Consider the following 26221-nt stretch of genomic DNA (forward strand, 5'->3'; position numbering starts at 1 on the left):
GGGATTACAGGCACACGCCACCATGCCCAGCTAATTTTTTGTATTTTTAGTAGAGACGGGGTTTCACCATGTTGACCAGGATGGTCTCGATCTCTTGACCTCGTGATCCACCCACCTCGGCCTCCCACAGTGCTGGGATTACAGGCTTGAGCCACCGCGCCCAGCCGACTGGCATTAATTTTTATTGAAATTTACGAACTCAATATTTTTTGAGTGTCATTGTGTAAAGCAGTATTTTGCAATTAAAGCAATTTTGCATGTTAAATTTTACCACTGTCTCTAAATTATTGCAAATTTAACAATGCAGTTTGAAAAGCTGTACATTTTAAATAAGAGTACCATGACCAGATTTAGGTGGTGGTTTTTAATTTTCTCCTCTTATTGTCTCACCATTAGATTATTTTAAGAATAGAACCATTTAGAGTAAAATAAATTAAGTGTTATGCTTTAATTTAAAACAAAGGTGTAAGCATATACTATTCTAAAATTTCTAATTTGTGCAAATTGTGTTTTATACTGTGACTATAGGTGAATGTCACAATTGTTTGATGTGATGAATCCTTGCTTTTTTAGTAGACATGGAAGTAATTTATATAAAAAAGAACTATACTTGGTAATAATTAAAAATTTAAAAGTTAAATACAAATTTTTTAAAAAAGATTTATGGCCGGGTGCAGTGGCTCACGTGAGGTGGGTGGATTGCCTGAGCTTAGGAGTTTGAGACCAGCCTGGGCAACACAGTGAAACCCCGTTTCTATTGAAATAAAAAAGAAATTAGCTGAGCATGGCTGTGTGCGCCTGTAGTCCCAGCTACCTGGAGGCTTAGGCAGGAGAACTGCTTGAACGTGGGAGGTGGAGGTTGCAGTGAGCTGAATTGCAAGATTGCACCTGGGCGACAGAGCAGGACTCTGTCTCTACAAAAAAAAAAAAAAAAAAATTATTTGACAAGCTGATTGTGGTGGTGTGCACTTGTAGTATAAGCTGCTTGGGAGGCTGAGGCAGGAGGATTGCCCAGAGTTTGAAGTTGAAGGGAGCTATGATGGTGCCATTGGCACTATAGCCTAGACAACAGAGAGAGACTCCATCTCTAAAAAAAAGTAAAAATTAAAAAATTTTGGGCCAGGGTCAGTGGCTCACACCTGTAATCCCAGAACTTGGTATGAGGATTGCTTGAGGCCAGGAGTTCAAGACCAGTCTGGACAACATAATGAGACCCCAGCTCTAGCAATGAATGAATGAATGAATGAATGAATGAATGAATGAATGAATAAATAAAACTTATTTGACAATGATAAACATATATAAATTAACTTTTCTCAGTTCTGAAAAAGATCATGTTTAACCAAAATAATTACTGGGATACTACTTTGATCTTTGTGTGTATGTGAGAATGATTAGTTCTCATATGAGAAAAAAGAATTCACTGCTCTGTGTAATTGTGATATTTCTCTCATCATTGAAATTAATTTTTTTACTATTTATTTTTAAAATAGAGATGAGGTCTTGCTATGTTGCCCAGGCTGGTCTCAAACTCCTGGCCTCAGACAATTCTCCTGCCTCACCCTCCCAAATTGCTGTGACTGTAGGTGTTAGCAACTGCACCCAGTAAAAATTATTTAATTTTAATAAGATGATGTAGAGAGCAGAGTTCAGTGCAATGTGAGCCTAAAATCTTTGTCAGAATCTTAGAAAGTAATGTTATCAAATTCTGTGTTTTCACCATAAAATGTGTCTTCTCTGTATCCATCACATGGTTTCTTATTTTTTTTTTTTTCTGCTTTACCATTTTGGTATCATTGGCATTTTTCTTCATTAAAAAAGTAGTAGAAATGGAATAGATTACATAAGGATGTGATCAAAGGGAATTAATTCATGCAGGGTAAGGGAGTTAGATTAGATCCTCTTTTAAGATCCCATCACATTCTAAGGGTTATGATTCTAAATTGTCAAGTGCTGGCAAGCTACACGATAATTTTTATTACATCATTGGAAATTTCCTCCTCTGTATGTGTTAAAGAGGTCAGCCTAAAGAGATACATACACATACCTATATATAATCAAGCCTTGATGATGGTATTGTGTTGCTGATAAATTATTTCTTAACCACTTTTCCTTTCTTCTTTGGGAGAAACAAAAGCATATGTTTGTGTTGTATCAGTCATGATATTATAAAGTGGGAACATCAATGAGTGCAGTTTGGGGACTTTATTGGAGACATTTATTCACTAGTGCTCAAATAAGTTAATACTGTTTTTATCCTACTGTTAGTTCTTACTACAGACAAGCCTCTCATTCCCATTCTGTTTACCTCTTAAAATACTGGTCATGCTTTCCTGAATTACAGATCTATTGTGAAAATTCATTAACTGTAGCTAATTTTCAGTATTCATGTTCTAAATTTTATTATTTTGAAATATTAATCTTATTAGTACCTTAAAGGAGAAATATCACTTAACATTTTGGGGGGTTTTTTTTTTGAGATGGAGTCTCACTCTGAGTGCAGTGGTGTGATCTCAGCCCACTATAGCCTCTGCCTCCTGGGTTCAAGCAATTCTCCTGCCTCAGTCTTGCAAGTAGCTGGGATTACAGGCGCCTGCCACCATGCCCAGCTAATTTTTGTATTTTTAGTAGAGACGGAATTTCACCATGTGGGCCAGGCTGGTCTCAAACTCCTGACCTCAAGTGATCCACCCACTTCAACCTCCCAAAGTGCTGAGATTACAGGCATGAGCCACCGTAGCCAGCCCACTTAACATTTTAAATTAATTTTAAGATAATATAACTTGAATATTTTTACATGTATAATTTTTATATTTATTTACATAATTTATATTATCCACAGAACTGATTACAATGAGTAAAAACCCAGCTTTCATTGTTCTTCAAGTGGGTTGATTTATACAACTTGATATGTTGGGTATTTGTTTCTAAGACTCCCTCTGCTGCCTAGGTTTGGAAGTATATTGTGAGGTTAACAAATTTTCTTTTTATAGTTACTACTCAGTTGAACAGGCTTTAAAATACAGAGAGAATTATATTTTTTCTTTTTTTTTTTTTTTTTTTTGCTTTTATTTATACTTTTAAGTGGAGACATGACAAGAATTGGCTTGTGTATGGATCTGGCATAATTTAAGTATTGCAGGTTTAAAATCTACTGTTCTCCCACTTTTAGACTGCCATTTTTCACACTGTTGATTATTAGGCTGAAAATTTTTATGGCTTAAAATCACTTTTAGCCATTAAATTTAAACAACCTTGAACGTTAATCATAAATAGATGGTGGTCACAATGACTCTTTAACTCTGAAGGCAGGATATTTGGCCTTATATGGCAAGCTTTTGAATACCTAATGTATTAAACAGAAATTAAAACTTTATGGAATAAAGAGAGAATCTCCTCCAAATTGGTAAACCACAAGACCTTTCAAATGATTTAGCTGATTTCTCCACAAATCTGAGGTATTAGGTTTTTTAAAGTGGTATTATCCTGTGTTGTGGTCTCTTTAAACCTTTTTTTTTTTAATTGATAAATATATGAATTGAAACGAATCCCTTAATATATGTTATTTGACAACTGAAATAATATGTTAAGATACTGTTTACTTCTTAATAAATTATTGGAATAGGATGTTTGAATACTGTTTACTTCCTGGTAAATATTAAATCCATTGGATTTTACGTAAGTATAGCTCAAATACTGTTACTGTGTGTGAAGATTTATGAAAATAGTTTACAGCTGCATATGGCTTATATCGAAAGTCCAGAAACACAAGGACAATTAAGTGTACACACACACACACAAACACAAATGCATTTGGATTTTGGTGACTGAGGTTTGCCAATGTGGAAAAAAATAGTAGCAAATTAAGATCTCCTGTGAAAAAGTCATTACCTTATTTAAAATTCTGTGCCATTGATTATCCTTGCCTATTGTGAAAGTTAGTGTTCCTGTTTATAATATTGACAAAATATCTGTGCAAATTACATTTAAGAATCCGAAAGTCTAATATATGTAATATATATTCAGTTGCCTGAAGAGAAACATAAAGAATCCTTTCTCAATATTGTTTCCATTAATAAATGGAAATCTGTAACTTGTACACATGAAGCCATCATATATATTCACATTTTAATACTTTTTATGTATTTCAGGGTGTTGATGATGCCTTCTATACATTAGTTCGAGAAATTCGAAAACATAAAGAAAAGATGAGCAAAGATGGTAAAAAGAAGAAAAAGAAGTCAAAGACAAAGTGTGTAATTATGTAAATACAATTTGTACTTTTTTCTTAAGGCATACTAGTAAAAGTGGTAATTTTTGTACATTACACTAAATTATTAGCATTTGTTTTAGCATTACCTAATTTTTTTTTCCCTGCTCCATGCAGACTGTTAGCTTTTACCTTAAATGCTTATTTTAAAATGACAGTGGAAATTTTTTTTTTCCTCTAAGTGCCAGTATTCCCAGAGTTTTGGTTTTTGAACTAGCAATGCCTGTGAAAAAGAAACTGAATACCTAAGATTTCTGTCTTGGGGTTTTTGGTGCATGCAGTTGATTACTTCCTATTTTTCTTACCAATTGTGAACGTTGGTGTGAAACAAATTAATGAAGCTTTTGAATCATCCCTATTCTGTGTCTTATCTAGTCCCCTAAATGGATTAATTACTAATTATAATTTCATTTGAGGCTTTATAACTGGTTTTACTCAAACATTGAGGGAACACAAATTTATGGGCTTCCTGGTGATTCTTCTAGGCATCATGTCCTATAGTTTGTCATCCCTGATGAATGTAAAGTTACACTGTTCACAAAGGTTTTGTTTCCCTTTCCACTGCTGTTAGTCATGGTCACCCTCCCAAAAATATTATATTTTTTCTATAAAAAGAAAAAAAATGGAAAAAAATTACAAGGCAATGGAAACTATTATAAGGCCATTTCCTTTTCACATTAGATAAATTACTATAAAGACTCCTAATAGCTTTTCCTGTTAAGGCAGACCCAGTATGAAATGGGGAGTGTAGCAACCATTTTGGGGCTATATTTACACGCTACTAAATTTTTATAATAATTGAAAAGAATTTAACATGTATTAAAAATTATAGGAATTAAATGTAGTCTCCCTGTGTCAGATTGCTCTTTCATAGTATAATCTTTTCTTCAACTTCAGTCTTTGAAGATAGTTTTAAGTCTGCTGGTGATACTAAAGTTTATTTGGGCCAGTTATAGCTTAGTAGGTATTGAAGAGACAAAGGTTGCAAGGCCCAGGCCTTGTGTGAACCTTTGAGCTTTCATAGAGAGTGTCACAGCATGGGCTGTGTCCCCACGGTCATGCAGTGTTGTCATGCATTGGTTGGTCAAAATGGGGAGGGATTAGGAGAGTCTGGAATGTGATCTTGCTGACAAATCAAGAGCATCACTTTTGTTTTTAAGAAAACAAACTCTTTTTTAAAAATTACTTTTAAATATTAACTCAAAAGCTGAGATTTTGGGGTGATGGTGTGCCAAGACATTAATTTGTTTTAAACAATGAAGTGAAGAAGTTTTAAAATCTCTAGGTTTGGCTAGTTCTCTTAACACTGGTTAAATTAACATTTCATAAACACTTTTAAAGTCTGATCCATATTTAAGAATAATGCTTTAAACATAAATATGAATAAAAACAATCCTTTTAATACATTTACAATGTCACTTATTTTAAAATATATGAAGTGAGATGGTGTGGTGAGGTGAAAATATCACTGGACTAGGAGGAAGGTGACTTAGGTTCTAGATAGGTGTCTTTTAGGACTCTGATTTTGAGGAAATCATTTGCTATCCATTTCTTCATGTTAAAAGAAGTCATCTCAAACTCTTAGCTTTTTTACAACTGTGTGATTTATATTCTGTTTACATAGGATACACTTATTTTTCAAGCTGAGCACAATCTGTAACTTTTTAACCTATGTTACCATCTTCAATGCCAGTCTTGGGCAAAATTGTGCAAGAGGTGAAGTTTATATTTGAATATCCATTCTTGTTTTAGGACTCTCCTTCTGTATTAGTGTCCTTTTGCCTGCCTGCCGTCCACATGCCCCATGACTTGATGCAGTTTTAATACTTGTAATTCCCCTAACCATAAGATTTACTGCTCTTGTGGATATCTCCATGAAGGTTTCCCATTAAGTCACATCAAAATTTTGAGCCCTACATCTTATTTTCTCAGGGCTGAAAAGAATCTGACAGATATCATAATGGGATTTGACCTTATAGCTAATTTTCAGGTGGTTGCTGATCCTTTGAACATCTCTTTGCTGCCCAATTCATTAGCAACAGTAGGAATTTTTAAACCTGGTAGGAATAGACAGACTTTATCTGATAGAAGGATAACTTAATAAAGATAGTGCTGAAATGATTCCTTAGGTAATCTATAACTAGGACTACCCCTGGCAACGGTAATACATTCCATTGTTTTAATAACCAGACATCTTCTTAAGATGAAAAATACTTAAATTCATAAAGCTTAGTTTCTTTTGTTTTGTTTGTTTTTTGAGACAGAGTCTCACTCTGTCACCCAGGCTGGAATGCAGTGGCGCTATCTTGGCCCACTGCAACCTCCGTTTCCCAGGCTCAAGTGATTCTCGTGCCTTGGCCTCCCGAGTAGCTGGGATTACAGGCATGTGCCATCATGCTTGGCTACTTTTTGTATTTTTAGTAGAGATGTGGTTTCACCCTATTGGCCAGGCTGGTTTTGAACTCCTGACCTCAAGTGATTTGCCCGCCTCAGCCTCATAAAGCTGTTTTGCAGAACTCATTTATTCAGCAAATATTTATTGAGTGCCTACCAGTTGCCAGTCACTGCACAAGGCACTGGGTATATGGTATCCCCAAGCAAGAGACATAATCCCAGTCCTTAGGTAGTGCTAGCATGGTCTGTAATATCTTAGTAAGGCCTTTGGCATATGACCCAGAGATAACACAATGTGTATTTTAGTTTTGCAAAGAAGGGGTTTGGTCTCTAAGGTTCTGCCAGTTCTGTAATTGTTTTGCTATGATTCCAGTGCAACTCTTTGGTCGAGCTACTTTAGGTAAATCACTTCATTGTTTTAAAGAAATAAACTTGATTATATTGTTTTTTATTTGGCATAACTATGTGATTCTATTGGGACAATTACTGTACACATTAAGGTGTATGCCAGATACTCATATTAAAATTCCCAAATGTGTAATATTCCAGCTTTCTCCACATAATTAAAATAGACTTAAAAATCAATAGTTTTATCTGGGTACAAATAAACAGGTGCTGAACTAGTTCACAGACAAGGAAACTTCTATGTAAAAATGATTTCTGAAATGCTATGCTAAACTACAGATCTATGGGACATTGTTTAGGTAGGGTGTTAAGACTTAAACAGTACCTCTTGTTTCTGCACAGAAAGAAATGGCCATACTTCAGGAACTGCAGTGCTTATGAGGGGATATTTAGGCCTCTTGAATTTTTGATGTAGATGGGCATTTTTTTTAAGGTAGTGGTAATTACCTTTTATTATGTGAACTTTGAATGGTTTAACAAAAGGTTTTTGTAGAGATTTTAAAAAGGGGGGAAGAATTCTAGAAATAAATGTTATCTAATTATTACAGCCTTAAAAATCCTTGTTGAAGTTTTTAAAAATTGCTAAATTACATAGTCTTAGGCATTAACATTTTGTGGAAGAATATAGCAGATATACTGTATCATTTGAGTGAATATTCCCAATTAGGCATTCTAGGCTCTATTTTAACTGAGTCACACTGCATAGGAACTTAGAACCTAACTTTTATAGGTTATCAAAACTGTTGCCACCGTTGCACAATTTTGTCCTAATATATATATAAACTGTGGGGCATGTTAAGTTACAGTTTGCACAAGTTCATCTCATTTGTATTCCAGTGATTTTTTTTTTTTTCTTCTAACCATGTTTTCTTCAAACAGTATCTACACAGTTTAGGGGATTTTTTTAAATAGTAAAAACTATCTGAAGATTTCCATTTGTCAAAAAGTAATGATTTTTTGATAATTATGTAGTAATGTTTTTTAGAACCCAGCAGTTACTTTAAAGCTGAATTTATATTTGATAACTTCTGTGTTAATACTGAAAAAGCATGAATTCTGCATTGAGAAATTGAATAGCATACAACTGATAGCTGTCAGAAAATGAAAATTTCTTTCTAAAGATACTCAGATGAGTTATTGAGGAATAGTCATAACTAGATTAAGATTTGTGTTTTAGTTTAATAGTTTGAAGTGCCTGTTTGGGATAATGATAGGTAATTTAGATGAATTTAGGGAAAAAAAAAAGTTATCTGCAGAAATGTTGAGGGCCCATCTCTCCCCTTTTCCCCCATTAGAGCTACCTGGGTTACAGTGTTTTATCCCAAAGTTTCCAATTCCACTGTCTTGTGTTTTCATGTTGAAAATACTTTTGCATTTTTCCTTTTGAGTGCCAATTTCTTACTAGTACTATTTCTTAATGTAACATGTTTACCTGGAATGTATTTTAACTATTTTTGTATAGTGTAAACTGAAACATGCACATTTTGTACATTGTGCTTTCTTTTGTGGGACATATGCAGTGTGATCCAGTTGTTTTCCATCATTTGGTTGCGCTGACCTAGGAATGTTGGTCATATCAAACATTAAAAATGACCACTCTTTTAATTGAAATTAACTTTTAAATGTTTATAGGAGTATGTGCTGTGAAGTGATCTAAAATTTGTAATATTTTTGTCATGAACTGTACTACTCCTAATTATTGTAATGTAATAAAAATAGTTACAGTGACTATGAGTGTTTATTTCTTCATGGAATTTGAACTGTTTGCCCCAAAATGGATATGGAATACTTTATAAGCCATAGACACTGTAGTATACCAGTGAATCTTTTATGCAGCTTGTAAGTTAGAAATATCCTTTATTTATAAAAGGTGCTGTGGATACTTTGTCAAGGTGTGTTTGCTTAAATTTAAAACCATATTTAGAAGTAGATGCAAAACAAGTTGGCCTTTATGACAAAATAATAGAATAACATTATTTATTTCCTTTTATCAAAGAAGGTAATTGATACACAACAGGTAATTTGGTTTTAGGCCCAAAGGTAGCAGCAATAACATTAATAATGGAAATAATTAATTGAATAGTTATGTATGTAATGCCTGTCACCAGCAGACTATTTCAAGGCAGAAGTAATGACTCCATACATATTATTACTTCTATAACTACATTTAAATCATTACCAGGAACTGTTTATTTTGTAGTGAGCCCTGAATATGTGCAGTTAATGTACCAAATTCAGTGAAAAAATAAGGGATTCATTTCAAAAAGTAAGAGAAATAAGTGTGTAAGAAATTATTTTGCTTATTCTCAATGTTCAGTAAATGGCATTCTGATCAGTAAAATGGAGAAATAAGTTAAAAATAATTGGCTAAGTCCTATTAAGTTACAGAATTAAGTGTATATTTTCATTCAAAATTGGGTGCTCATTATAAGTGGTAGTATAGTTAAATTGCTATCTTCGTATCAAAATTGAGCATAAAGTTGGTGATAAATCTCTCAGTATGAACAGAAGCTGAAACCTACTTAGTTCAGTAGGGCAGCTCACGGATTTTTGATCTTCCCATTTTAAGTTAGAATTATTTTACAATAGCTGATATACATAAACAGCTGGCACTGATTGTCAGCTAAATTAAGGTAGTAATGATCAAGTAGTTTTGTTGGTATCTGAATAATAGCGTTGCTTCATAGCTCTGTATTTCCTAAGGAAGTATAAGGCTTCTAGCTCTTTCATTACAAATTCGCCCTGTGCAATAAGTTCTTTGATCTTCTCTGGATTCTTCACATCTTTGTTTTTAAGGAAAACATTCTTCAAACGCCTTTTAAAATAGTCTGCTCCTTTTGGATAGTCTCGTCCAAGATACAGCAGCTTCAAAAAGAAAGATTGTATATTTCTAAACAATCCATGTCATATAATAACAGTTTTATAAAATTGGCAACATGATTACTTACATTTTTATAAAGATTTAATACTTCTCCTCTTAAAGAATTGGCCATTTTCATTTATCCTGTAAATTATCCACTTTTATGCATAACATACCTAAAGAAAAGGAAAATTTGCAGTTAGCTGCACTGTAGTCTTAGAAAGAGAAAAGGTTATCTATATTAAGAAAACTAACTTTTTTTTACATTCAATAAATATTTCTTGAGAACTTTTTTTGTTCCATTTACTGGGATATAGTTATAAACACATCAGATAAAATAACCTGCTGTCACAGAATTAACTTTTCCTACAGGAGGCATAATAAGCAAAGAAGACAGTTAACGATTGTGAGAAGTCGTATGAAGTAAATGAGAGAGAAAGTGGATTGTCACAGATAGGTAGGTATACCTCCTTTTTCGCCACAGTGGAGTGAGTTAGAACTAGATTTAAATCCCAGCTGCATAATGTACAGATGATTTACCTTTGCTGAGCCTGAGTTTTGCTTATCATCAAAAAAAAAAGATTATCTTTACCCTGCTCTCTAGGCAAGTCCAGACCCATTGGACGGGCATTGAGCAGAGGCCTGATCAAATCTCGATTGGTGCTTATCCAAAGGGAGGCTTAAAAACTAGCAGAAACTGAGTGAGTTAAGCAGGTTGGAACAGTAGATGCGCAATAAGATTGGTGGTGAAGAGGCCAGAAAAAACCTGTAAGAGGGTGTCCCTGAGGAACAGGTGACATCCAGTGAGAGAAATCATGCTTCTTTCTGTGTAATGTGTTAATGCTATTGAGGAGAGGAGGCTCCATAAAGGCACCATGACAGCCTAAACCTAGAAAATAATTCCCACTACCCGTCAGAGTTGTGGGATTAAATAGTGAGTGTTTAACACTGCATCCTATCAGGTGGATGCAATTGAAATTTGTTCCATTGTGATTGATGTTAATTTTGATTACCCAATTAAAGTCGTGTTTGCTAATATTGTCTATTATAAAATTATTTCTCCAAGGAACCTAGTCCTTTTAATGGACAATAGCATTTAGAAAATATAATCTGGATGGAATGTTTTAGAAACCAAATTCTGGGTGCTAGAAATGCTAATTACCATGGGACTGTCTGTTCCCAGGTCCTCTAAGTGACAAAGCTGCAAGTGTATAAAACATGCAGATTTTGGTGTTCTGTTGTATTTTTTATGTTAATCTCCATATACTCTGATACCTAACATTCAGTTCCAATACTACAGGGTTTATTTTCATTTCCCCTCTTTACATGGGTTGAATACTCTTGTCCAACAGTAAGTCTGGTTCCTACTTGTCCTTAATAAATTTACTTTTTATAATTATCACTCCTCTTACTATGTAATCAAATTCCTGTTGCTGTCACCATTCAGCACACACTCTACTCCCTGAGCTCTGCCACCTAATGTCAGAGTGCCACTGCCACCATCCTACATGCGTTGTCTTCTCATTACTCCTTTCCCCTAGCCTACCCCTCTTGGGCTCAAGCAACTTACGCTGCACCACTTCCTCCCTTGTGGATAAGGCTCACCTTTTGTTCCCACTCCAAAAACCTGTGCCACCATTTCCTTCACCCTAACAGGACACCCTCCTCATCCCCTGCTGGGCTGCTGCTGTGCACAGTCCCTTACTTCCAGAGGCCCTACTCACTGCATTTGGGCTCCGTACCCCCTGCTGCGCTACCTTGCCAGCCTTTCTCTCAACACGTCCCTTCCCCAGATGCCTACCTTGCTCAGCCCCACATAATGGCTTTTGGACTGAATTATTCCGAAGGGCAAGCAGGAAGCAGTTTTTGTTTTTTGTTTTGTTTTGTTTTTGAGACAGAGTCTCTGTCACCCAGGCTGGAGTGCGGTGGCACGATCTTGGCTAACTGCAACCTCCACCTCCTGGGTTCAAGCGATTCTCCTGCCTCAGCCTCCCGAGTAGTTGGGACTACAGGTGCTGGCCACCATGCCTGTTTTTTTTTTTTTTTTTTTTTTTTTAATTTTAGTAGAGATGGGGTTTTACCATGTTGGCCAGGATGGTCTTGATCTACTGACCTTGTGATCTGGCCACCACTTCGGCCTCCCAAAATGCTAGAATTACAGGTGTAAGACACCACACCCGGGCACAACACACACACACACAGACACACACACTTTGATTATTTTTGTGAGGGGGAGCTCTGCTCTTGTTGCCCAGGCTGGAGTGCAATGGTGCCTCTATTTATAATATATATATATTTACAAATAGAGGTGCCAGTCTACTGATTTCTGGCCATGGTAACACAAATTACATGTATACTATATGCAGTATATATACTATATAGTTCATATATATCTATAAATAGGCAGATATAGATGTGTATATATATGAACCAAATTTATCAAATTGTATAAGTGTAATTCATTATCAATTCTACTTCAGCAAAACTTAAAATAGAAATGCCAGCAAAAGTCTAAGAATAGAGCTAAGAGATGCTGAGATAACACATGGAAGTAGAAATTGATCTAAAGGCTGCCAACTCGTGGGTAGCATAGGTACTCTACCTGCCCCCAGTCAATGGCTGCACAGAACTTGGGGTATGCCTCTCTGGGGAGGGAACCCTGGGAATATACACTTGAATAAATGAAAAAACCTGAAAGGCAGTTGCTGCCAGCATAGCAGTGAAGCCAAGACCTTTTCTTGCCGAAGGTCATAAATTTACTGCTTTTCAGGCTCCTCTTAGGAGAGAAAAAAAATCACGCCAGAACCAATATTACTTCTACATTAATACCTGTAAAATTGTCCTTATTACTATTTATGAGCTAATACACATAACAAGCATACTATGTAGGCCTATTTTCTTTCCAAGTTCACTGATACTTGCTTTCTTGAAATTTTCTATTACTTCAAATTGCTTTTCTGCTTGCTTTTGTCTCTATCACTTCTGAGCTTTCTTCCAGTCTGATCATTCTTTTCTGTCTACTCATATGAGTGAAAAGACAAAAATGCTTTTTAGATCTGTATATGTGGGAAGCTTATAGACTTTGAGCTGCACTTAGGGTGCTCTGAGTAGGTCTTTACTGGGGAACCTCTGATGTCAGTATCTTGTTTTGTTTTGTTTTGGAGACCAAGTCTCTCACTCTATTGCCCAGGCTGGAGTGCAGTGGGGTGATCTCGGCTCACTGCAACCTCTGCCACATGGGTCCAAGTGATTCTCCTGCCTCAGCCTCCTGAATAGCTAAATTACAGACACGTGCCACCATGCCCAGCTAATTTCTGTATTTTTAGTAGAGACGGGGTTTCACAATGTTGGTTAGGCTGATCTTGAACTCCTGACCTCATGATTCGCCTGCCCCGGCCTTCCAAAGTGCTGGGATTACACGCATGTATCTTGGATTGCTCCTCCTGGGCTGGTCAGTTCCCCAGAGTAGAGTCTTCCAGCCTTCTAAGGATTTGTCTATTAAGCATTAAAAATGAAAGAGGAATGTAAGTCCTGTATCCAGCACTGTATATACCTAAATTCACTTAATTTTGTTTCCAGTGTGCTTCTCATGAACTCTAGAATGCCTGAGGATGCCCCAGTCCAGGGTCTAGTAATACTTTGTCCAGAAATAAGCCTCTAGTCTTCTATGGGAGTAAGGTGGTAGAGTTACTTAGAGGCGTTTCTCAAATAGCTTTCATGTAGTCTGTTTTATTACGTTCTTCATTTCCAATTTTATGGCCCCTGTTTCAGTGCCTTTTGAGAATTTTGCAGAGTAAATTGGGTTTTTCTGGTGTGCCAAGTCACATTCATTCTCCTGTTTTCCAGCTGCTGATGTTTTATTGCTGTTTTCTCCTGTCCCCATTTTTCCAATTTTTTTTTTTATCATTTTACTATAGATTTAGTAGTTTTGGAAGGGAGTAAAATTAGATGAGGGTATTTAACCCACTATATTAACTACTTCATTTTTTAAACTTTTTTTTTTCTTTTGGCAGACAGCCATTGCCAGTGTGAAATAATCTTATTGAAGAATGATTCTTATGCTGGGTATGGTGGCTTATACCTGTAATCTCAGCACTTTGGGAGGCCAGGGTAGGAGGATGGCTTGAGCTTAGGAATTTGAGGCCAGCCTGGGCAACACAGTGAGATCTCATCTCTACTAAAAGTAAAAAAAAAAAAAAAAAAAAAAAAAAAAATTTAGCCAGGCATGGTGGCCTGTGCTTGTAGTCTTAGCCATTTGGAGGCTGAGGTGGGAGGATCACTTGAGCCCAGGAGGTTGAGGCTATAGTGTGCCATGATTGTGCCACCACTCCTGCCTGGATAGAATTCATTTTGAGACCCTATCTCAAAACAAAAAAACACCACTTAGGAACCATGTGCTTTTCACATAATTTAAAATTAAATCTACATAGATGTAATTTCAAATTGCAAACTATAACCTGTTTAATGCCTGACAAACAGCACAGCTTCATTTAATTCACAATTTGTAATTTTGAAAGCTTTTAGGGACCTGGCTTAAGTTGTCCTTTTTAGTTGTTGGTCTTTTTACAAATTATGTATTATAAAAGACTCGCCTAGAAAAAATGTAACTAGTTTGGCTAAGGTACATTTGTTTTTCTTTGATATGTTAACTTATATGAATTAATGCAGTTTACCTTGAAGCATTTAGGTTTATTTTAGCTATTAAGAGAAATAGGTCTCCTTGGGTTCACAAAGTAGTGAATAAACAAATTGAGTTCAGCAGGGCCCTGGGGCTGCTCCTGAACTGTGCATGAAGTTATGGAGGTTACTGTTTTAAGAGCCAAGTGAGTTAAGGACTGAAGCCCCCTATGATTCTGAAAACTTGGAGGTGTGGGCTGGATGAGAGAGAGGATGCAGTGCCTATTAATAGCTTTTTTCCCCCCAGTAATCCTACGCTGAGTTAAGACTTAACCAGTTCCAGTTCTGGGCTAATGGAGAATTGTCATCTTGTTGGGGGTGATGGTGCCTAAGGTTGTTAATCATTCTTCCCCATGAGGTAGAGTGAGAGCTTCAGTAAAGCCTGTCCTCTAAAAGCCCACTATTTTAAGGTACCTTGGAATTACTGTACCATCTCCTTACCCCCATCAATCCTAATTTGAGTTGACTGAGGTGTTTTATCATTAAACATTAGTTTTACTGAAACTAATTTAAAAGGAAACCTTAACTTCCATATCAAATAGCTACAGTAAACTGAATAAGAACTCTGTACAAAGTCGCTATTAAAATGTTTTCATCTTGCTACCAGGATATGGATGTGAAATACTAATAAATACTACACAACCTGGATTTGTTACAATGGGGATGACAACACTTTAACTCACAAAGACTAGCTTGGTCCTACTATTTATGAATAATGCATGTGGTCAGTAACATTGGAAGGGATCGAGCATTCTAAACTTAGAATTCAGAGATGAGAAATGGTGCCAGTAATTTAGAAGTATTTCAGGTCTCATAATGCTAAAACAGGGTGCAGGTATGCCCTAAAATTATAGAGAACTCAGTCGGGCTTGAGGAGAACAGCCTCACTTAATTCTAGTTTTCCTGTTGGTGTACGGTGCCGGCGTTCCTTCATGTGGGAGGAGACTGAAATTCTGAAGCTTGTGTTACTGGTTAGTACAATTCGTCTGTGACCTTGGGAAACTAATAAGTTTTTGGGGCCTCAGCGATCTTCATGTTAAGGAATATTTTACCCAGGAATTGCTTCATTTTCAATTTTTGCTTAGGGCGCTCTTAGAAAAAAGGACACTTACGCTGCACAGAAAGTAAACAATAGAGCAGAGAGGAATCCGAAGGTCATTAATCTTAAAATAATCAACCTTCCTGGAGCCAACTTACTTCCCTCTTTAAATCGCCAAACGAGCCCCATCCCCCTGCTGGCCTAAACTGCAGTGGCCCAGGCCGCCCACCGGGTGTCCGCTGCTTGAACCAGTCGCAAGCCGGTTCCCTTCCTTGTCGAAACCCTCACTGAAAGATCACCCACCAACACACTCTAGGAAATAATCTGTCAACGTCAGAGACGCTCGGAACCCTCTTCCCCACACCCGGAGGTCCTCGCCCAGAGCACACTTAGTCTCCAGACCCCAGAATCCAGGAACCGAACAAACCTCCCCGGCGGCGGCACTCACGCACTTTTCCGCATGCCGGAGCAGTAAAAGCCTCGAACACTTCGACCCTCAGTCCGTCGACTGCGAAGCTGGGCGGGGTTGGGAGAGGTGGGGCAAGCTGTCATGAAGGGGGCGGGGCGCCGGCCGGAAGGGCCCCAGCGCGGCTGCGCACTTTTGATGGAGCGCAAGTGGGCGGGGCCTGTCGTCCGGACAACCCAGGAGCTTTCGTCCACAAAATCTGAGCTCAGCCTTTGCTGACTACGGCGGTGGAGCTTGACTCCTTATGGTGAGCAGAGCAAATGAACAGACAGGTGGAGGAGCGACCATTGATTCTGCTTCACCGGTGTTAAATGATGCAATAAGAGCTGGTCATATATTACAGCGGAGCGGGAGGGTTTGGGAAAGAACTCAAACCCTGGGGTGGGTTGGCCCTCTTCTCAGCAATGGCTTCCCTTACCTGGATCGGGCGGACAGGTAGGCGTCCCAAACCAGTTTCTGCAAACGGGAGATAGTCAAAGCTGTCACACGGTATCCTAATCTCTAATGTTGCTAAGCTTGAAAATGGGTCCCCAACCTAGTAACTTCCAGTAACTTTCCACTAAATTCTCTCTTATTGCAACTTGGCGGAAATGTTTTAGTACCTCTCTAGCAGTTAATTAAAAGCTGGTGCAATTTACTCTGCTTTGAAAAGATGTTTTATGTTGTCTTTTGTGGAAATATGAATTGTTCTGTGATTCAAGTACTCACCCTACATTAGTTAAATATGATAAAGCTTCTCATTTTGTTTTTCTGGACTCCTCAGCTGCCATATTTTCACCAAGGAGACAGGCCAACATATAGCTATGAGAGTATCTCTGTTCTGATTTTCTTTCATTCTCTCTTTCTTTCTTTTTTCTTTTCTTTCCTTTTTTTTTTTTTTTTTTTGATGGAGTCTCGCTCTGTCTCCAAAGCTGGAGTGCAAGGGCGCGATCTCCGCTCACTGCAACCTCCGCCTCCCAGGTTCAAGCAATTCTCTGCCTCAGCCTCCTGAGTAGCTGAGATTACAGGCGCCTGCCGCCATGCCTAGCTAATTTTTTTTTTATTTTTTATTTATTTTTAGTAAAGATGGGGTTTCACCATCTTGGCCAGGGTGGTCTTGAATTCCTGACCTCCTCCACCTCCCTTGGCCTCCCAAAGTGCTGGGATTACAGGTGTGAGCCACCGCGCCCGACCTCTGATTTTCTTCAATGTGGTTTCCATCAAGACATTTTCTATTATTAAAACCAGAGGAAGTGGAGAATGTAATTCCTTAACTAAATTCATTAATTAAGGGAAAATATAGAGTGCATTCTTTGTACTTGGCACTGGGCTAGAAGCCAAGGATGCCAAGAATATGATGACAACCCTGCTTAATGGGATACAGATGAAACAAATTAATTACGATACAGCTTTACAACTGTAACAACTGAAGTATCTAAAATGGGGTAACACAAAGCTGGAAATGATAAAATTTCAGTGAGGGAAGCAAGGGAAGGAAAGAGTGGTGCTTTTCAACCTGTTCTAAAGTCTAAATATGAGTTTTCCACAAATGGTGGGAAGAAATAGGGAGTGGAGAGCATTCCTGGCAGAATGCAAATGGACCTTAAGCCAATTTACAATTGCTAGTAAATTGGGAGAACAGGAAGCACCTATTCGTTACTTTCCAATTTGTTACCTAAGTTTCTTCTTAGATCCTTCCCCCAATGTTTCCCAAGGTGTGGCCTGGAGTATTTGTTAAAAATGCAGATTCCAGGAATCCACTCAACTCCAAATCTACTGTATTAGTTTCCTAAGTAAGGAAGTGCCACAAACTGAGTGGCTTAAAGAAAAGAAATTTATTGCCTCACAATTATGGAGACTAGAAGTCCCAGAACATAGTGTCAGCAGGTCTGTGATACCTCTGAAGGCCTTAGGGAGAATCTGTTCAGACTTCTTTCCTGGCTTTTAGTAGTTCCTTGGTTTGTGGCAACAAAACTTCATTCTTTACATGGCATTCTCCATCTGAGAATATATGTCCAAGTGTCCTTTATTATTATTATTATTATATAAGGACACAAATCATTTTGGATTAGGGACCCACCTTATTCAGTATGGCCTCATCTTAATTTATTCAGTATGGCTTTATTTTAATTTAACTAATAAAATCAGCAATGACCCTCTCTCCAATTAGGTCAAATTCTGAAATACTGGGGATCAGGATTTCAACATATGAATTTCTCTTTTTGTTTTGAGACTGTCTAGCTTTGTCACCCAGGCTGGAGTGCAGTGGTACCATCATGGCTTACTGCAGCCTCCAGCCACCCTGGTTCAAGCAATTTTCCCAACTCAGCCTCCTGAATAGCTGGGAGTACAAGGCACACACCACCACATCCAACTAATTAAAAATTTTTTAGAGACAGGGTCTTGCTTTGTTGCCCAGGCTGGTCTCAAACACTTGGGCTCAAATGATTCTCTCACTTTGACTACCCAAAATGCTGGGATTATAGGACTAAGCCAGTGCATCCAGCCAACATATGATTTTTTTTCTTTTTCTTTTTGAGACAGAGTTTTGCTCTGTCACTCAGGCTGAAGTGCAATGGTGCCATCTCAGCTCACTGCAACCTCCGCCACCTGGGTTCAAGTGATTCTCCTGGCTCATCCTCCTGAGTAGCCGGGATTACAGGTGCATGCCACCACACACAGCTAATTTTTGTATTTTTAGTAGTTAGCCAGGCTAGTCTTGAACTTCTGACCTCAGGTGATCCACCCGCCTCGGCTTCCCAAAGTACTGGGATTACAGGTATGAGCCACCATGCCCAGACAACATATGATTTTTTTTTGGATACAATTCAACCCATAACATGTTCTGAACCACAGTATAGGAAGAGAAGTGAGTGTATACACGTTTAGTCCAGAAATACGCATTTCTAACAAGCTTCCCATATGATTCTTATGTCCTTTGAACTTTGAGAATTACTTCACTACATAGTGGCCCTTATGACATATAAGAGAAATGAGGGTATGTACTTATCCCAAACCTGATTTATATTAAAAGTGCAAGTGAGAAGTGACAATTTGCCCATCTTTAAAATATGGCTACTTGAGAACCAGAGCAATGCTATTTGCATATTCAGCTGTTTAGTACTTATTTCACCATGGAAATATGTTGACTATTAATTAATAGAAAACATGATGAAATAGAAGCTATTTGTAAAAATTATATGGCAACAAAGTCTCTACTGTTTTATCTCCAGTGCCTTTAAGACTGTTTTGCGTACAGTAAATAACAGATTCCCTTTCTATAAAAATCATCAGCCTAACTTTACAGAAAAGTTATTTCTTTGTGAGATGATTCCCACACTTGCAAATTTGATATTAGTACCAGTGATTGGTCAATGATTTATTGTCCTTTGAACCTTTAAACCAGTGCCTTCTTTACTAGTACTCTGTTTAGTAACAGGGCATTTTGTTAAACATGGATCATTGATTGTCCTAAGAAATAGTGTAAAATCTACATATAAAAATTCTTCAGTAGGTAAGCTTAGTTTTCCTATGCTTATTTGTAGTTTTGTCTGAATTCTTTTTAAAAAAGCTTTCTATTTTGGGATAATTTTAGATTTGCAAGAAAAGTTACAAAGATGGTACAGAGAGTTCCCTTCTGCCCTTTACCAAGCTTCTTCTAAGTTCAACACCTTACATAATCATGATAGTTTTGTTAAAATTATCAGAATTCTCTTTAAAATTGATAAATTCTTTTGTTTTCCAACTTTCAGGGTCCCAAACCAAAAAAGGTATGTAGAAATGTTTTCAAAATAGATAGTTGTATAATCACTTACAGTGTATGAATAGAATATTTATAGAATTATAAAATATTTTTATAGTTTTATAGACTTTACTAAGCTTACTTTTTAGACATTAATGCTGTTTAAATCATGGAATAATCCTTTACAACAATAGGACACATTTCAAATTTGACATAAGAGAGTTCTGATTTCACAAATACTTTTAAAAATAGCTTTTAATGTTTACTTGTGTATAGATTTGAGACTTTTTGCTACTTCTGCTCTAGAAAATGTTGGCTGAAGAACTTTCTTCACTCCAGACATATACATAAAATTTTCATTATCAAATGTGCTGTAGCTTTAAAGTGAAATCTAAGGTAATACGACTTTAAATGGGTTGCATGGTACAGACTTGGTGTTTTTTTGGTACTGTTTAGAAATTTGAGTTCAATAAACGATGCAGTGTTCTATATGTACAGAACGCCGCCTTCTCTCTTCTTTACTCTGTAGATTTATACATCAAATTAGAGATTATAATCTGTTGGCTGGCAGGCCACGTTTACCCTGCAGATGTATTTTGTTTGACCTTAGAAGTGTTTTTGTTTTTTTTTTAATTAGTTGCCAACCGATTTTCATGCAAAAATCTGATTTCCATCTATTCTTTAAAAATTGGAAACATTTTTTATTGAAATTGAAAACATTGGGCCTGATAGTCCTATAAGGCAACAAGTGGCTGGGCTGAGTAACAGCTACCCCTTTTAGGAATGCATGAAGTCTTCAATTTGCCATAGTCTTGACCATAACCAAACGTCTTACTTTATTTTCCTGCTTGGTCCCAAGTGGAATTTGGGTCTGGAATGCCTGCTTTAAGGCATATCTCAAATGTCATTTCTCTGTAAATTTTCCCATTGTTTTCTGTTACAGAATCAATTATGCTCTGTGTTTTCTTGTTTTTTTTGTTACGTGTTTTGAAGACAGGGTTTCACTCTTTCACCCAGGCTGGAGTGCAGTTGTGCGGTCTTGGCTTACTGCAACCTCCGCCTCCTGGTTCAAGGAATTCCCCCACCTCAGCCTCTTGAGTAGCTGCGATTACAGGCACGTGCCACCATACCTAAATATTTGTATGTTTTGGTAGACATAGGGTTTCACCTTGTTGGCTATGCTGGTCTTAAACTCCTGGCTTTAAGTGATCCTCCCATCTCAGCCTCCCAGAATGTTAGGATTACAGGTGTGAGCCACCACGCCTGGCTTATACTCTATGTTTTCATAGCACCTGCATTCATACATACCTCAGTTATAACCCTTCTATCATTTTATTGTAATTATTTATAATGGTGAGCTTTTCAAGGTCAAGAACATGTCATATTTATTTTTACATCCATAATATTTAGCACAGTGCCTGGCACATAGCAGAAATTCAATTAATATTTATTGAGTGAATATGTGAAACCCCATTTAATCTACCACCCTTAAAAACACTTGGCCTCCTTAAAGGAAATGTTTGTATAAAGTGTATTTAGTATTTATACAGTTCAATATTTCTTTAAAAAATCCTATTGAGTGCCTTTTGTGTTTGCTTCTGTCAGTCACTTGGACCCATGACCAACCTGATATTCTTTTAGGAACTGTGGATATAACTAAACAAAACTTATGAAGGCTCTGGAAGCATTCTTTTGGGGGAAGCATTCTGGAGTGCCTTTGTGTCTCTACAGTCATTCATTGATTTGTGTAGACATTCATTTTCTTGCTTTAGACTGTGAAATCTTAGAGGCATCATTTTAAATCTGAAAACTCATTGTTCTAAATTACTTTGGTGCTTTATCATATACATGGGTAGATTATTATGTTTATAGTATTGTTTCTCTGAAAGAATGGTGAGATTCTTCCTAAGAAATTTGATACCAAACCCAAGGAAGAAATCACTTACTTTTTTTTTTTTTTTTTTTTTTTTTTTTTTGTGACAGTCTCACTGTGTTGCCCAGGCTGGAGCACAGTGGCGCAATCTTGGTTTACTGCAACCTCCGCCTCTCAGTTCAAGAAAAGAAATCACTTACTTTTTAATTATTTCATTTTTAAATATTGCAGTTTGGAGATGAGGTGATCTATAAAGGGAATTAACTGTATAAGCAGGAAAACATCGAAGGATATATTTTATACTTTATGCCTTTTTAAAGTTTTCTTTAAGGGAAAATTAATAAGCACACATGATACAAAATTAAAATAGCATTACACAGTTTAAACTTTTCTTCTACCCAAGACATTTGATCTGCCCTCCTAGAACCACTGTACATCTTTTCATAAATTTTCTAAACATTAAAGGGTGCACATATGTACACACACACAGACCCACTCAGACCCCTTTTCTCCCCATGTATGGGATCATTCTGCACCTTCTATTTTTCCCTTAACAATATTTTATCAATTATAGGATACTTGACTTTTTACATTTTAACATTACTGAAATTGAGATGTGTCTTATAATAGTGTCTTACAATCATTGTAGTCCTGGATTGACATCCCTTTCTTTACTAGAGGATGTTTACTTGTGTCACTTGGGCTTATTCTCAGCCTGATACTACTTTTAAATTCTGTGCTTGAGGGTTTTGGCCCATACCAACAGTATGAGTTAGACTGCAAATCCACATGAACTGGCTTGTGTTTTAAATTATCAGGAAATTTTTTTCTTCCTTCTACCAGTGTCAGAGTTGAGATATGCAAGGTTTTATTTATTTATTTATTTTTGCTATGCGTTACTGTGTTGTGGGATTGTCTTTCCCTATATCCATTTTATACAGGTGTTTCCTTTAACTCCCATCTTAGGCATTATTTCCTTCTTTAGTTATAATAAATACATCTTACATCTGATGACATCTTAGGTTCAGTGGAGTATACCTTGGGGACCTTTTTGTTTTGGCGTATTGAAATTGCCTCACTCTTTTTCAGGGCTGCATCATATCCCATTAAAAGTAGGCAACGTGATTTTTATGTTGGCCCTATTTTTTGCTATCACAATCAAGGCAGGAATGAAGATCCTTATATATATGTTCTTGCGAACATGGAAGAATATTTATTTTATTGATTTAGCAGTGTTCAAGGCATTAAGTGAACAGAGGTAAGACAGTTCCTGCCCTCGTGAAGCTTACATTCAACTTGAGGGTGGGAGGTGAGAGGAAAATAAATAATGTAATTTCAGATAGCTTTTAATACATAGTAACCAAGTAAGAGGTCATAAAAAATGTGGGGTAGGGCCAATGATGATGCTATTTTATATAATGTGATTAAGGAAGTAAAATTTAAGAAGATACCTGGATGAAGCAAGGGAATAGGTCAGTAATTACCTGGGGGAATGAGTAGGCTAAACAGGAGAAGTAGCTGTTGCAAAGAATCACAGCTTAGAATGACCTTGTTGAGATGCCAGTGTGGTTATAACAGACTGTGTGAGATAGAAAGTGAAAGATAAAAACATGGCATGGAGACAGATAGTGGTTAAGCAGGAGCTGGTTTGCAGTTCATGGCCAAGTAAGCCATGGTGAAGTGTTTTTTTTTTTTAAGATGGAGTTTCGCTCTTGCCCAGGCTGGAGCGCAATGGCGCAATCTTGGCTCACCACAACCTCTGCCTCCCAGGTTCAAGCGATTCTCCTGCCTCAGCCTCCTGAGTAGCTGGGATTACAGGCATGTGCCAGCACGCCCAGCTAATTATATATTTTTAGTAGAGGTGGGATTTCTCCATGTTGGAGGCTGGTCTTGAACTCCCAACCTTAGGTGATCTGCCCTCCTTGGCCTCCCAAAGTGCTGGGATTGCAGGCGTGAGCCACTGCACCTGGCCAAGTGTTTGGGTTTTATTGTCAGTGTGATGGGCAGCCTGGGAAAGTTGTAAACGGAAGAGTTACATGATCTGATTTACATTTTTAAAGGATCAGTTTGATTGGCATGTGGAAAATTCACTGTAGGAGACACAAGAGTAAAAGTAGAAATACCCTTTAGGAACCTATTAAAGCAGTATAGGTTAGAAGTCTTCAAACTGAGAAGTAAAGCATACACTCACAGATGTACAAAGATTTTCTAAAGATGCAGGGATACAGTTTTATGGAAATCAGTCTCCAGAAGATTGACTTCCATATTTACCTTTTCCTGAAAAAATGTAGTTATAAGGTCCTGCCTTTTTACCATTGCATCCTCCTCTGTCGCAATCACCCTTCTTTACAAAGCAAAGCTTACCTGTTATTTACTCTCATTCTTTTTTATTTTATTTTATTTTTATTTTTTTTAATTTTTTTTTGGGACGGAGTCTCACTCTGTTGCCAGGCTGGAGTGCAATGGCAAGATCTTGGCTCACTGCAACCTCCACCTTCCGGGTTCAAGTGATTCCCCTGCCTCAGCCTCCCAAGTAGCTGGGATTATAGGTGCACGCCACCACACCCAGCTAATTTTTCTATTTTTAGTGGAGACAGGGTTTCACCATGTTGGCCAGGATGGTCTTGATCTGTTGACCTTGTGATCTGCCCACCTCTTCCTACCAAAGTGCTGGGATTACAGATGAGAGCCACCGCTACTCTCATACTTACTGTGATTCATCACCCTTGGGCCCGGGATGTGAAACCATCAGACAATTCAAAACATTGATGTTGGCAAAGCTTTCTTTAATCAAGCCACCAAGGACTTCCTGTTTTTGTCTGCCATACCTGTCCTTTTGGAAGTGGCGACATGTGTCATTAGAAGTATTGAGACATTGTGAATTTCCACATATTGTAGTGTGAAGTGGTGATAATTTTTGTTTAGTTACATTGCCCATTAGATTACTATCAAATGATGGTACCAAAAAATTGATCAAGTTACATTGTGAGAGATTTTTTCGTACTATTGTATGATAATAATCAATGTTTTGGTATCAGACTACAAAGATAATATTAATTTTTTAGTGAAAAAGATTAGGGTATCATTAAAAATGTGAGTGGAATATTTTTGTGCAGATTTTAAAGTTGCCTTTTGAAACTTCATGTAATTTAGATTAGTATTGTTAATCGTAAAAGCTAGAAAATGGTGTAAGACTGTAGAGAAGGTTACAATACCTGATGTACTGTTAAAACACACATCACTGCATTTATATTAATATATTTTTATCCGAAACGACTGTACTTCATAGAATACATGAAATACAGAAGACAGTGATTAGACTGTGAGAAGAATTGCCTTACAAACTGATGAATACCTCGATGATTCCAGTTATTCTCAGTTGATAATTTACGCCTTTCTTCCACTCAAGAAAATGGCATTATTGATACAATTTTGATATTCAAATTTTTGCTTAGGAATGCAACTGTGGGTGGGGCACAGTGACTAACGCCTGTAATCCCAGCACTTTGGTAGGCTGAGGTGGGTTGATCACAAGATCAGGAGTTCAAGACCAGCTTGGCCAAGGTGGTGAAACCCTGTCTCTAGTAAAAATAAGAAAATTAGCTGGGCATGGTGGTGAGTGCCTATAATCCCAGCTACTCAGAGGCTGTGGCAGAGAATTGCTTGAACTCGGGAGACAGAGACTGCAGTGAGCCAAGACTGAGCCACTGGACTCCAGCCTGGGCAGCAGAGTGAGACTCCATCTCAAAAAACCAAAAAGAAATACAACTGTGAAGAGATTTTACAAAACTTTTAATACTTTTATTTGAATTGATTGCATTTTATTTGATAAAAATGGTGCTCAATTACCCCCAGGAATGGGACTCTAATGAATGGGCAAAAGGGAGGTCCTTATTGCTATAATCTGTACTTTAAATTCTATTTTCATTTAGGAACACTGTCGTCACAAACAGGCTTCAGTTGCCAAAGAGTTAGTCCTGGTTTTTATGGAACATTCAGTGCCAACACTAAAATATAAATGATATAAAGTTCAGGACATTAAAATTGCATCTTTTTAAAACAATGTATGAGGGAATTAAATCAATTTATACGTGGCTCATAATCAGAAATGAGACAGATCACCATGAGGATGCATATAAACATATTTATTCGTACCAAAAAATGAAGTCAGACTGCCTGATAGAAAGTAAGTCTGATATGGCTGTTTAGTTTAAGTGTGAAAACGGTTTTGCCAATTGGGTAAATGGTAGACATTTTTAATACTTCAAATGAGCTAAATCTGCAGCTTTAAGATTTTGGTGAAAGTGATAAGATGAAAAAGTTATGAAAAATATTATTTTGATCTTTCCATTTCCATTAATATTAGGCTTAAGATTTTTGGGACCACCTTTTCTGCTAAAAACAATAAATAATGTTCACTACAATACATACATGTAGATCAAAGCTATTATCTTAAAAGCATTTAAGAACCGATTAAGATAGGAAGAAATTGTCAGGAAAAAACGTGAGTGAAGAC

General features: G+C 37.1%; 3 protein-coding genes across 11 annotated transcripts in view; 2 read left to right on the top strand and 1 right to left on the bottom strand.

Annotated features, from left to right (window-relative positions):
• The window catches only part of KRAS (KRAS proto-oncogene, GTPase), a 50950-nt gene extending 42153 nt beyond the window's left edge, over window positions 1–8797 (top strand). For 5 of the 6 annotated variants that reach the window (XM_032287257.1, XM_032287242.1, XM_032287221.1 and 2 more), the window contains one exon: window positions 4152–8797. Coding sequence is in view for 3 of the 6 variants with exons in the window: in XM_032287242.1 (XP_032143133.1) it covers window positions 4152–4268 (117 nt within the window). In the remaining 3 variants the exon portion in view is untranslated. Of the gene's footprint in view, window positions 1–1123; window positions 1125–4151 lie in introns of all 6 variants that reach the window. The other variant, XM_032287261.1, reaches the window with a different exon arrangement.
• Window positions 8798–9011: 214 nt separating this feature from the next.
• Window positions 9012–16193, bottom strand: ETFRF1 (electron transfer flavoprotein regulatory factor 1). 2 transcript variants are annotated; one of them, XM_032287266.1, is made up of 3 exons: window positions 16098–16193; window positions 10018–10105; window positions 9012–9934 (listed from the first exon to the last, which is right to left on the bottom strand). In XM_032287266.1, the coding sequence occupies exons 2-3, from the start codon at window positions 10066–10068 to the stop codon at window positions 9713–9715; spliced, it is 273 nt and encodes a 90-aa protein (XP_032143157.1). In that variant the 5' UTR covers window positions 10069–10105; window positions 16098–16193; the 3' UTR covers window positions 9012–9712. The 2 variants fall into 2 exon arrangements, with proteins under 2 accessions (XP_032143157.1, XP_032143159.1); XM_032287268.1 differs by having other exon boundaries at window positions 10018–10107; window positions 16042–16135.
• A 66-nt stretch (window positions 16194–16259) lies between these two features.
• CASC1 (cancer susceptibility 1) overlaps window positions 16260–26221 on the top strand; it is a 92179-nt gene continuing 82217 nt past the window's right edge. For 2 of the 3 annotated variants that reach the window (XM_032287123.1, XM_032287140.1), the window contains exon 1: window positions 16262–16358. In XM_032287123.1, the coding sequence (XP_032143014.1) occupies window positions 16356–16358 (3 nt within the window). In that variant the 5' untranslated portion in view covers window positions 16262–16355. Of the gene's footprint in view, window positions 16359–26221 lie in introns of all 3 variants that reach the window. The other variant, XM_032287133.1, reaches the window with a different exon arrangement.

This window comes from Sapajus apella, unplaced genomic scaffold (genome assembly GCF_009761245.1).
Source record: "Sapajus apella isolate SASKATOON/1434 unplaced genomic scaffold, GSC_monkey_1.0 scaffold2, whole genome shotgun sequence".
NCBI lineage: Eukaryota > Metazoa > Chordata > Mammalia > Primates > Cebidae > Sapajus > Sapajus apella.

Excerpts from the sequence above, each read along its gene's own strand:
- ETFRF1 (XM_032287266.1), bottom strand. The coding sequence starts at position 10,068 with ATGAAAATGGCCAATTCTTTAAGAGGAGAAGTATTAAATCTTTATAAA. Across the intron at positions 9,935-10,017 it reads TATTAAATCTTTATAAAAAT|CTGCTGTATCTTGGACGAGA; the intron begins GTAAGTAATCAT and ends TTCTTTTTGAAG.